This window comes from Cygnus atratus, chromosome 2 (assembly GCF_013377495.2).
Source record: "Cygnus atratus isolate AKBS03 ecotype Queensland, Australia chromosome 2, CAtr_DNAZoo_HiC_assembly, whole genome shotgun sequence".
Taxonomy (NCBI): Eukaryota; Metazoa; Chordata; class Aves; order Anseriformes; family Anatidae; genus Cygnus; species Cygnus atratus.
The window spans coordinates 152,313,434-152,326,450 of NC_066363.1; the positions used below are offsets into that span (position 1 = coordinate 152,313,434).

At 40.1% G+C, this 13,017-nt stretch overlaps 1 protein-coding gene across 1 annotated transcript in view; it reads right to left on the bottom strand.

The window, feature by feature from the left end:
* The window catches only part of DNAAF11 (dynein axonemal assembly factor 11), a 31,284-nt gene extending 22,238 nt beyond the window's left edge, over positions 1-9,046 (bottom strand). Inside the window, exons 1-2 of the mRNA XM_050708978.1 lie at positions 9,013-9,046; positions 5,266-5,433 (exon numbers count right to left, since the gene is read on the bottom strand). Of these exons, the coding sequence (XP_050564935.1) occupies positions 5,266-5,433; positions 9,013-9,022 (178 nt within the window). The 5' untranslated portion in view covers positions 9,023-9,046. The remainder of the gene's footprint in view (positions 1-5,265; positions 5,434-9,012) is intronic.
* Positions 9,047-13,017: the final 3,971 nt, after the last annotated feature.

A 13,017-nucleotide genomic window follows, 5' to 3' on the forward strand; every position in this document is an offset into this window, starting at 1 on the left:
GAAAATAGTATAGCAAAATAGGGAAGGCTATAAACACATTTTATCAAAAATTCTATAACACAAGTATATAACGCAAGAGGACTGGCCAAAAAGCCAGTGAAATATTCCTTTCATCATGAAACTCGGGAATGTTCAGCCCATACTTAGTCAAGCTTTATAATATTTGAGTTTTACACTCATATAAAAAAGATTGCATGTTGTTTTTTTTTTTTTTTTCCATTTGTTTGGTTTTTTTTTTGTTTTTAGTATATATTCAATTTCTAAAGATATTTTATCTACACAGTTAATATAAGAAACTTAAATAATTAATAAATCTATGCTATATTATATCTGGCAGAGTTTATGCTGTTTTGAAATACAGCTTAGAACTACTCTTTTACATAACACAGACTTGCTTAGCCTACAATGTATGTGTTGTCTATAAAATGCTATGGGTGTATTCTGGCACAAATGTGGTCAAGGAAACTTCCTTTTCTTCTGGAGTTTTTGTGGCAACTTAGTTTTCAAACAAACAAACAAACAAACAAAAAACTGTTAGGATTTATTTAAATTCCTGACATTAGGAAGTAATGGAGGAATTAAGAAATTAGGTAAGGAAATGTCATTTTCAACTAGGATTTTCAAATATACATGGTCAGCTGAGAAAGCAGTAGCAGGATGGCCCACAATTACGGGTTAGTTATTACCTTTTGTGTTTTCATTAGTGTCACAGTGAATATAAGAACACACAATTCTAATAAAAGTAATGGTAAGTGCAATAATAATCAACTTCAAACTAAGATGCTTTTCTGCCATAAACCTGAAAAACGACCATCAGGCATGTACTAGCATTTTGGGATACAAATTTTATCTACCAGTTTCATTCCTCAGAGCTCATGTTCCTGCGCTAGAAAGTTTGCTAGTGCTGTGTTCACGTCAGCCACACTGTCCTTCACTGCAGATCTTCCTCCCACAATATACTGTTAAAGATTTATGGTGTTATAAGTCCATGTACTGAGTGGAAGTGGCATAGTAGGCAGCATTAGTTCACATGCTACAGAGGCACAACAGAAGTAAGTGAATAACGAAATAGTCACACGATTGTGTAGATGGCTAGTGGCTCGGGAGCTGGAAGGTAAAACCATTTGCAGAGGAACAAAAGATCTGCAACGCTGAAGGGTCAAGATCCTAAATGTTTGCCTACTTCTTCAGAGAGGCCTAGCTCGCTCAACTAAATGGCGCTGGCTAACCAAGAGGAAGCTAGGGTCCTTGAGACGACCACGCCTTGTGTCAAAAGTATTCACAGCGCAATTACCATTGCTGTACGGGAGAATTTCTTTCCTGGATTCTGAAATATTAGTTAGGCAAAAAATTGATTTATACTAGTTTTAGGCTTTCTTTTACATTATTTTATACTAGCTTTAGGCTTTTGCTACAGGCAAGCATTATGTAAAATCTAAGCATCACCTGCGATATCTAATGCACCTCTCTTCAGAGTGGAAATCATTGAAGAACTGCAATAATGCTTGTGTTTGTTCTAAGAAGAGAACAGAATTAAAAATTTGCTTTAATCATAGAAAATGTGCTAGAGAGAAGAATGGTTAAAATAGAGCAGTACACAGGGCACAAGGGGAGGTACTATATTGCTTTGCTTCAAGCCAGGAACAAATTTAGTAAATAATATTTTCAGGAATGATCCCTGATCAATTAAGACCATTTGACAGAGTAAATGAGTGAAGGTTCTCTCTTTTTTTTTTTAAATACAGTGATCCAAATTTATCTTTAATATCACTGTAATGTAACCAGAATACCTAAAATGACTTATTTAAATCTACTAGACTGTTCTAGGCCAAGAACACTACTAGACTGTACAGGCCAAACAAAAGATAGCAGGCAGCTCTCAGCCAAGGATAGGAGCATTCTATAATCTAGGATCTAAAATGTATTATTTTCACCATGAGCTATTGAAATTTGCAGGTCCACAGTGACTGGGTTTGTTCTGTCAGAATGGCTAGCATTTCTTCCTTTGAATACACAAAGGAGGTGAAGAGGGAATAGGGCAGTAAACAAACTTTAGCTGTCTCAAAAGTGACTGGAAAATGCAAATGTCATTTGAGATGTGACTGAGACATAAATTTGATACAAGATACACGGTGTAACTCATGATACGGTTCACCAATTTTTCCCCAGTCACCACATTTTTTGAAGATTTGACTGGAAAACCTATCCAATGAAGTCAAAAAGTTTACCTCACAGTCTAATTTACAAGCTGCACTGATAAACTGCTGTACATACTGTCCCTGCAGAGACAAACAGGAAAATTCAAGCAGAGAATTCATCTAACACACACATCATGTCTATGGCTGAGCTACTTGTTTAGGCTCCTCTATAATCAATAAAGAGAAATAGGTTCTTCAAGGTGCAATTTGTCTTACCTTAAATTGGCTGTCTAAAACCAGTGAACTAAATCATGCTCAAAAATATGCCTTCTTCATAAGGGAGGCTACAGTAACTGGCTAAGATATGAATGTCTAAAATTTAGGTGACATGAATTCTACCACTTAGCCTACTAAGACCTTGGAGAGAGAGTTTTGTAATTCACAAACAGATGATGAAATGAATTTCTCAGCAAGGACTCACGCAGCTTAATTTGGCTGTACATTTCTCCTAAGGTATTTCTGTAATGACAGCCATACAAATGATATGAGAGAGGCGGTGTAGAAGCCAATGGTATCTTGTGTTTTTTTCCCATTTATAGGAAAGAACCAGGACTCATCTACAGCCACAGCAGCCAGGCAGTTTTACCTTCTGTACATATGGATGCCTTGCAACTTGCTATCCAATCAGTAGGCAGGTCTGATTTTTAGGGCTGCGTAAAGGTTTTCTTTAAGAGAAGAGATAAATCCTGACAGAGGCAATATAAACCATATACCTATGATATTTTGATATTTTGAAGTGTGCTTGGAACTGTCATCTATCTGGTGTGTATTCTGCACAGACACACTGCCATCCACGTCCCAGTGGATCACCTCTTGAATTCAGTATTTTCTAATTCAACCCCCACCAGCAAACCTTTTGGTCATTATTTATATAGTGTTTCTTTTTTTTATATATAAAGTTAGAAGTTGCATAATTTTCCAGCTCCTACTGTTAGATTAAGTTAAGAAGAAAACTGAATGTCTTAAAAATAAAATTGCTGAATAAATCTGGTATCCAAAAACCAATAATCTGAAAGGTAATGTGATACACCACATAAACCTAAAGGAGATGGATCTGTTAGAGTCGGTCCACAGGAGGGCCATGAAGATGATCGGAGAGCTGGAGCACCTCTCTTATGGAGACAGCTGAAGGATTTGGAATTGTTCAGCCTAGAGGAGAGAAGGCTCCAAGGAGACCCTATAGGAAAGCTGTGGAGGGACTCTGTAAGGAAGTGTAGTGATAGGACAAGGGGGAATGTCTGTAAGCTGAAATAATGTAGATTTAGATTAGAATTTAAGAATAAATTATTCGTTATGAGGGTGGTGAACAGGCTGCCCAGAGAAGCTGTGGATGTCCCATCCCTGGAAGTGTTCGAGGCCAGGTTGGATGGGCTTTGAGCAACCTGGTCTGGCAGGAGGTGTCCCTGCCCATGGCAGGGGGGTTGGAACTACGTGATCTTTAAGGTCCCTTCCAACCCAAACCATTCTGTGATTCTATGACTCTATGAGATATGGGTGTTGACAAAAAATGAGATGAAATCTTTTGCCTTAAGGACACAATAGCAGTGAGAAAAACAACTTATTTTGGTACAATTTTGATGGAATAAATCAGCATAAAGTAGTTTCAAAAAAAACATATTCTCTCTTGGAGAAGATTTCTCCTCTCTAAGAAATGCATATTTTATCAATACAGACACTCCCTAGGAAATCCCTGACAAGACCCTTCACGGTAGGACAGAGTTGAAAGGACTTAAAGCATTGCCTACAGATCCTAAGCACAGTATTTCATCCTAAAACTTTAGATTTTTTTTCTACCTCTCAAGGAACTTCAAAAAATATGCTAATATCATTCCTGAGCATTTCTGATTTTCCAACCTTTATGAAGCCCTTAATAATATGTTTTAACTTTTGGTTAGCTCTGAAGAGGTCAGGCATTCAGACTAGATGATCTTTGAAGGTCCCTTCTAACCAAACTGTTCTCCTCTCCTCTCCTCTCCTCTCCTCTCCTCTCCTCTCCTCTCCTCTCCTCTCCTCTCCTCTCCTCTCCTCTCCTCTCCTCTCCTCTCCTCTCCTCTCCTCTCCTCTCCTCTCCTCTCCCCTCCCCTCCCTTCCCCACCCCACCCCACCCCTCCCCTCCCCTCCCCTCCCCTCCCCTCCCCTCCCCTCCCCTCCCCTCCCCTCCCCTCCCCTTCCCTTCCCTCCCTTCCCTTCCCTTCCCTTCCCTTCCCTTCCCTTCCCTTCCCTTCCCTTCCCTTCCCTTCCCTTCCCTTCCCTTCCCTTCCCTTCCCTTCCCTTCCCTTCCCTTCTACTCTATGCTATGCTATGCTATTTTACTCTATTCTACCCTACCCTACCCTACCCTACCCTACCCTATCCTATCCTATCCTATCCCACCTACACAATATCTGTAGCGTCTAAGCTTTTCCAGCCCAAGGCCTGATGTCATGTCTTTCTGTGTACCTAGCAAACTTAAAGCTACACCATAACACCACAAAACATAGACCATATGGAATTATATCTTCTCCTCTGGTGCAAGAAGATCATTGAGACTTCTCTGTAAAAAACTTGTCTTTACGCACAAAAGCAATAATTGTATATGAATGAAAATTATTTTAAGGTTAAGAAGAGCTACCGTATGTATAAAAATTGAATTGAAAAGCAAGCATGAGGAGAGCTAGTTTTCTCATGTCACAGTCCATGGTATGCATTAAACGATCTCTCTGTTTAAACTGTTAAACTGTCTCATACCATGAAAACAGGATATATGAGTTGTATCTTGACATATGAGATTTAAATCAATAAAAAGGTGTTCCATGCTCATATTCTAGTGAGTGTATCTCACATCTTGTATCTCAGCACTATCTTAAGTTTTTCATTTAAAATTTCTCTTACAAATTTCTGAGCTTTTTAGAAATCTACTTCCATGACAGGGAAAGAAAGGCTTGTAGGATCAGATTCACAAAGAACTGTTCTGTGGTTACTTACTCTATATTCCCATAAAGTATAACACAAAAGTTTTTTTGTTTGTTTTGTTTCTGATAATGCATGCAAATCCATTTAATAACAAACATATCCAGAAAACACTTACCAATTTTGGGAATTAGATTATTCTGAAGATAGAGAATTTTCAAATCTCGACACCATTTGTCAAGATATTCTAGTTTTTCTATTTCTTGCTGATGTAAAGAGATTTCTTCCAGTGAAAAAATTTCACAGTTATTATGTTCTGCACGTCTTCGAACAAGATCTTCAGTGACTGAAAGAAATATTTGATGTCATTGGAAAATATATCATAGAATCATAGAATCATTAAGGCTAGAAAAGACCTTCAAGATATGCTCCACCTGGCTTATGAACAACTTACAGAATCATTAAAATCTTTTGTTCCACCATACAAAATAGATATCCAGTATTAACACCAACTAAAAGAGAATCTGCTACAAAAGACAACAAATGCAAAGTAACTTCAGCTCGCTCTGCCACAGTAAACATGATTTGTAAAACACAATCACATCACCTGTAACATTTAGAAAAATAAATATGAAAACTGCTGAGTCTTCCATAAAAGTATAATGCAAACCTTGCAAAAATTAATCCACCATGCATTGTTTTTGGCATAGCTCAGATTGCAAAGTGATTCGTGAAGACAAGCAATGGGGTGTTTTATTTCCTGGTGACACGTGTTCACATCAGAGGTAGCAGGAAAAAAAAAGTAAACTAGCTACACTGTCATCATATTCTTCCGCCAGCACAGTGTGCTGAAAAATATGCAGGATCAATGTTGAAAGTGGGCAGATACTTTCTACTTTTTCCATGCTTGAGGCAAAGCCATAACTAATGCATGCTTATAAATGTTTATGGTGGGATTAAATTAATCCTGGGTATAGCAGGATAATATAATCCTGGGTATGGCACTAGCAGTTCATTAGCAGCAAGCAAGAGAGTTTCAGTGGCTGAAACTCATCAGAATTTGGGGTTAAGAATTTTCATGTACTAATATTTACAGGCAATCTTTCAAATCTTTTTCAAATTTTTCAAATCTTTTTCAAATTTTTCAATCTTTTTCAAAGATTTTTCAAATCTTTCAAATCTTTTTACAGGCAATCTTTCAAACAGTGAAAAGGCTCTGTATAATGAAGGTAAAGAAATTCTATGAGAACCAGTGTTCACTCTTGAGCTAGATGTTTTTACTTTGTTTCCAGCCCACTGCACCAAAAAAAGCACTGGCATTTTCATCTCCTTGATAAGCAGTGAACTACAGAGAAGTACTGATTAAAAAATTGGATTTTATCAAACAAGCATAGGTATTTTCATGACTGCAAAAGCCTAAAGAACCCTAGCAAGCCTTTCAAAAATACTCTGAGGAAAAATAATAATTATAAAAAAAGAAAAATATATAAATACAGAGATCTATGAAAACATCCCTGGAAGTGTTCAAGACCAGGTTGGATGGGGCACTGAGCAACCTGATCTAGTGGGTGGCGCCCCTGCCCGTGACACGGGTTTGGAACTAGGTGATCTTTAAGGTCCCTTCCAACCTGAGGTGTTCTATGATTCTATGAAAACAAGTTGGTCTGCCATACAGTAATGAAATATATTGTTTCATTGTTTCTTTATCTCAGGGAGGTTTTGTCAAATCATCTGTTTTTATTACCGGTCCTGAAATTGCTGCACACATTCTCGTGGACTGGGCTGGTAAATACTGGGTAATCTACACACCAATACAGTCCATCCACATGCATGTCGGTGTAGTTTGTCGATCCACAGCCTTTGGGAAAGGTGTGAAATGGGCTTTATATGTATGTTATACTATTTACAGATGAACGGGGATAAATTTCCCATCTGTTCACCCAAGTTTTGTCTGATTGACAGAATTACATAATAGTGGTGCTGATACTGATGGAAGTGGAGATCTTGTCTGCATACAAAGCATATTGGGAAAGGTGTCTTTTTATTTTTCAGTCATTGTGGGTTGGTTTGCTGCATCTGAACAACCATCTTCTCTTCAACAGGCCATTGATTAAACCTGATTAAATTATTAGAGAAAATAGAAATATGGCAATAATCACACCTAAATAATTTAGTCTTCACAGAAAATATGAAAAAAAATCACAATTTCTAACAAAGTACTTTGCAAATATGCTGGTATTACAAAAAGAATGACTTACTAATGTGTTTAGTTCTTAAGTAAGAAGCATCCTTAAGTAAGAATATTTACTAATTCGTTTAGTGACAGATCTTTTAGTGACCGTATTTCCAGTGCAAACTGGTATTTCTGAGCAAGAGAACAATATTCCACAATCTGCAGACTTACACTTTGGAGACAGCATTATGCTCTATACCCTTTCCTTATACAAAAGGAATTCATATGAACTATTCTTGACACTTTTATTATAGTCAGACTTCCATTTGCTGATGAAAAGAAACTTGAACTGATTGTTGCAATGATTATGCAAAAATGCTAATTTTCATTACCAGATGGTTTGCAAGGCAGAGACAATAATTCTCAATAGAAGCTACAGTGGGGCTTTATTGACCTGTTTTGGGGACCTGCTTTAGGGAAATGAGTGAACGTTTGACATTTTGTATGCTACCTACTGCATTTAAGAGGAATGAGGGAGACAAACCTGCAAGAGAAAACAATCTGATTTTTTTTTTCCAGGTACTGAAAAATCACATTGCAACAAGAGTTTTTGATAAAAAGTATATTAACTAGATTATCTGATGTTGCTGTGTGCTGTAACAGAAGAGTGGACCAGAGACCTGAGAGATCACAGCTACTCTCACATTCCCATGAACTCAGGAGGAATTAGGGGGAGGGCATCAATAGGCAGGAGATAAAACAGATCATGAAGATCAGCTGGGCTTCTGGAAATTCTTTGTTTTATTCAAGACTTAGCAGATAAAAAGGAAAGCTTTAAATAAATTGATAGAATAAGCTGTTATATTGAGAAATAATGTGGGAAAACGGCATTTCAGAGAAGGGAAGTATTCAACCATTATTTTAAGACTCATTTCATACCATGCTGCTCAGGAGATGAAGCCATTCTCCTTCAGGCAGTGCCTGCTCAAAGCAGTCATCTGCCAACTTCATGCAGAGATACGGATTTGCTTTCCAAAGCATTATTTTAGCCCAGCAAGGGACTGGCGGACCTGTGATGGTATACAATCAAAATAGATCACAGGGAAAATCACAGAGGAACGGAATTCCTCAGTAGCTTTTTTCCTGAGCAGTATGTATGAGCACACGGTCTTTTAGGTCACACCGCTTTACCAATAAAATATTACAGATTCGTAAGTAACGGCATGGTAGATATTAACCTTATTCAACGCTTCTCTTTTGTTTTGTTTTACAACTCTGATAAAGTACTTGCCTTGGCTACCTCTACCTAAAAAAACGATTAAAAAAATACAATGCAGAATGGAAAATTTGTAATTGCAGGGTAAGAACAGGGCTTACAGCCCTAGCCCCTAACACAAACCATCCCGTCAAGCATCTCCCCGTCTTGCAGCAGGACATCCCTAACATGGAGGGCTCCCTGCCTGGGCTGTGCTGCTGCTGGGTTTCTCAGGGATCACTTAGGGGGACAAGGCTGTGCTGTGCTTGGTAAAAATAATATGGGTTGTTACTCCCAGGGAGCTAATTAATGCAGCTGGGTAAATAAGAGGGAGGGAAGACAGGAGAGAGGCTGGCTGCCAGGGCATGGAGAAGGTGGTAGGGAAGGGGTGGCAAGCATGGGGAGGAGGAATATAGGAGCTGGGGAGCGGGTCAAGTCGTGGAGAGGAGGGACGGGGCCCTGGGGAGGGAAGGGAAGCGACTCTCGGTGACACTCACTCCGCACCATGGCTGCCCTCAGCTTCACGCCGCCGCCATTACAGGACGCCGCCACGCTGCCATGGCAACGGGGGCTGGAGGGACGTGGCGGCCGGGGTGCCCCCAAGCCCAGCTCCGGGCTGAGGGGCTCCGGGTCCCCGAGGGGTGGTCCCCGCTCCCCGGGGTGCTGCCAGGTCCCTGTCCTGCTCCCCTCAGCACGGCCAGGGGCTGCCACCCCTCGGGGCCGGGGATTGTCCCCTTCCACCTAACGCACCACAGTGTTCCCACTGGGAATTGTGTCATGAAGGGTTTGGGGAGGTTGTTTGTGTGTTTCAAGGCTCGATCAAACCTAAAGGTTATCTATCAGAAATTTCACACATATTTTATAAGATTAAAAAAGACTGTGGGAATCTATTGGGAAATGTTAATTTACTAAGTCATTTACCTAGGATGTAATTCATGAAAATGTAGAATGCTTTCTAATTTATTGCTGTTTAGGGGATAGCAGAAAGGAGGTGTCACTGAGTTAAAGCTAATAAGTTTTGTGGACATAACGGGACACAAAGTAGTTTATGCACTTTATAACCCCCCTGTATTTGTCCTATCTGGCTGTGACAGTCACCAACCCACGCTGAGGACAAAGATGCTGACAGAGCTGGTTGCACGGCACCACCTTGTGGCCCAGATCCGCACTACAAAGCCACTGAGATGGGGCTGGGGGCGAGGCCTTCTGCTGCCTACTCATTTATTTTCTATTAAATTGAAGGCCCCTTCAAATAATGACTTTTATAGCTGCTCCTTGTACTAGGACTATTAATTTCTGACTTGAGAGTACAACTCACAATCAAGGTAATCAATGTCAAGAAGAAGAGAGAGCTCATTCTTGCTATGTTCAATATTTAAAGTACTGTCTTCATTGTATTGCACAGAAATACCCATTATTGTTATGCTGAAATCCTGTTCTTTCATCCTTTTGCAGAGAGTCTATCTGATAGTTCTGAAGAAATGAAATTAAAATGTGCAATGGATTCAATTGCAATATACTGAAGGGAGACATTTATTTCATGATCTCTATGCAGAAAATTAAGACAAGGTTTGATCAATGCCAGGTCAAATTCTACCCTAAAAGAAAAAACAGAATTTGAGAAATTTCAATCCTTTTTTAATACGGAAACAAGTTTTTTTAAAATAGATGTTATCTCTTCACATACCAGCTGATATATTGGGAAAGCAGATTGGCTTTTGCACTCTCAGTAGCTGGTTAAACCCAGACCTGAAAGGAAGCAGCAAGATACAAACTTCATCCAGAGGCTAAAGATTCAGAATAAATACCTTCATGCCCTGGAGGAAGACCTCAAGTAGTCTTTTACAAGCTACATGGGTGCAGGAAGGAGAAATCATATCGGGACAGTTTAGTGTCTTCTGCGCCCCTTGTTCCATATGTCTAAGTGATTAATATTGCTTTGGATTAAAAGCTTTAAAGTTCATGTATCCGTTTAAGGAAAAGAATATCCAAACTCAGTCATTCTTGGCAATGAAAATGTACTCATTTTATGCAAAATTAAATCACTTCAACAGAGAAGATCAAAGGATGCTCACTGCTTGGTAAGCCTAGGACCAGAAAGTCTGTCTTTGCAGAGGAGGGGAGAGTGCATTACATGCAGATGTGATTAAAGCTCTGCCAAATCTGTGCTGCATTGCTAAGTTAGGTTTTGGCCTGTGTGGTGGTGACACACATGGGTGGCCCCACGTGGTGATAGACCAGGCCAGCAGCTGTATCTCCACTGCTGAAATGGTGAGGCCCATTTTGCCTGAAGCTGATGTAGACAGTAATTTTTTCATTTTCTCAGTGGTTTGATGGCTGCTTAAATTCCTTTCATTTCCAATATCTCAATTGTCTATATGAACGCTAGTTAAATACCCTTATATCAGAGCAGATCTATGCAGCTCTAGAACCGGGCTCTACTATTTTCTCATGTTATCAATAAATGTTGAGCACTAGATGGGTGTGTATCTTCCTGTAAATGAGAGTAATAACCAGAGGTGACCATGACCCAAAATGCTACCTATGGATGTTTTTTGTCATTGTTTCTCAAACGTGAATGAATTTCAATCGTCAATAAATTCATTTTCACCCAGTTTGAATCTGTTTTGCCTATGACAATAAGTAGTAAGTGATCTCCCTGTCTTTAGCTTGCATAGGCTTTCTCATGCTATTTTATCCTCCTGTCCTGCTGGGGAGGAGGCGTGAGAGGTTGGCTGGATGGGAGTCCAGCTGTTAGCCAAGGCTAAACCAGCACAGCAAGAAATAGAAATGGGGGATTGCAAAGAGGACTTCTAGCAAGACCTTTGTGGAAGTGGGAGTGTTGAAGCAGGTTCCTTGAGGATATTTCAGATCATAAAGTAACTCACCATAAACCAGGTTGAAATGTGTCCAGAGAGGCTACTTTGTGAATTGGGGTAAAATTACAGATATTTTCCCCTGTCTATACCACACTGTTTTTCATTATGTTTTTCTTTTACTATACCATTATTGCAATTATCTTCTTGGAATATGTTTGGGAGTTGCCAACTCTGTCAGTTTTAGAGAAGGGAGGGACACTGCGAGGCTGCTATAGCCCCCATGTCCAAGCAGTAGTGAGGCTGAGCATGTATTCCCAGCAGGCACAGAGGAAAACACACATGTATACCACATATATATGTGGCTTGCCACGCAGATCAACAGAGGCAGAAACACTCAGCGTTCACACGAACACCACCAATGGCCTCATCCTGTTTCCCTCTCTGGTAGATCAAGATAAATGTCTATGGGTAGAAAAATGTGTATACATCTCTACAAGATGGATCCCTCCAGCAGCTGGATGCAGACTTACTCTGCCCAGTAGCTGCCCACGGATCACATTCTCCCCAGTTGCTCATACCTGGGTACATGAGCCCAAAAGCCACAGCCCCACTCCAGTTGCTGGTACCGGCCATCACACTTGTGCACGCACACACACACACACATCTCATCGGATCCCCAGAGGTGTCTCTGCAGTTGGCCTGGCCCTCCTGGTCCCTGTGGGAGCCAACTCCTTCATACACAAGTGAAGCTCTCAGAGAATCTCACTTTCAGAGAGTCACACGCATGCCCAGCTCTCGGGAGACATTTCAATTTCTTGCTGGCTGGTCTGCCTTGAGACTCCTGCTGATGCTGGAGCACCCTCACTTGCTCCAGTTGTCCTGTGACCCCTGGTCCCACTCCAGTTGCTGCACTCGGACTCCCCATACACACATATGCTTACCCAATAGACAGGCCTTCAACCAGGAGAAGTTAGAAATGGAGTTTAATGAAAAGATAGAACAGATTGCTCTGATGACGCACAATCCCCGGGACCAAGGCTCTCCTGGGACAGCAGGGGCCGGGGCAGGGACTCATGTCTCTGACTGCGTTAATGGGGCTCTGGCACTGCTCTTGTGCCTCCGAGCTTCTTTGTGGTGGAGATGAACTTTATATCCCATAACCTGAAAGGATTGCTTAACTGCACAGAACATTGTTTTTTTTTGACTACTATGTTACTTAGCACACGTGGGTTAATTCTAGATGCTGAACTAGGATAGTCACACTGGGGACTTTCTTGTCTTCGTTAAGACTGCAGGCTCTTCAGAATGAGGATTGTTTCTTACTATATGCTTCATGCAACAAAATATTTGCCATTCGTAGGACATTAACACAATGTACATATTAAAAAAAATGTAATTTGGAGGTTATAGCACTTATTGTGTTCATTATTTTATGAGTTATTTTTCACTCTAATTATGTACTAAGAGCTTCAAGTAACGCAAGTCTGCATTCTTAGCATGAGACAATGTCCATGGCACAAATAATGTAATAAACCACATTACAAACAGGAGAATGGAGTTGAGTAAGAAGAACAAGAGTTCCATCTGGAATTCATTCCCTGGATAAATTCACTTTACTGCTTTAATACATTACATGTTTATTTGTTAAATGCATAAAACAGTACAATATAAAATATCATTCCA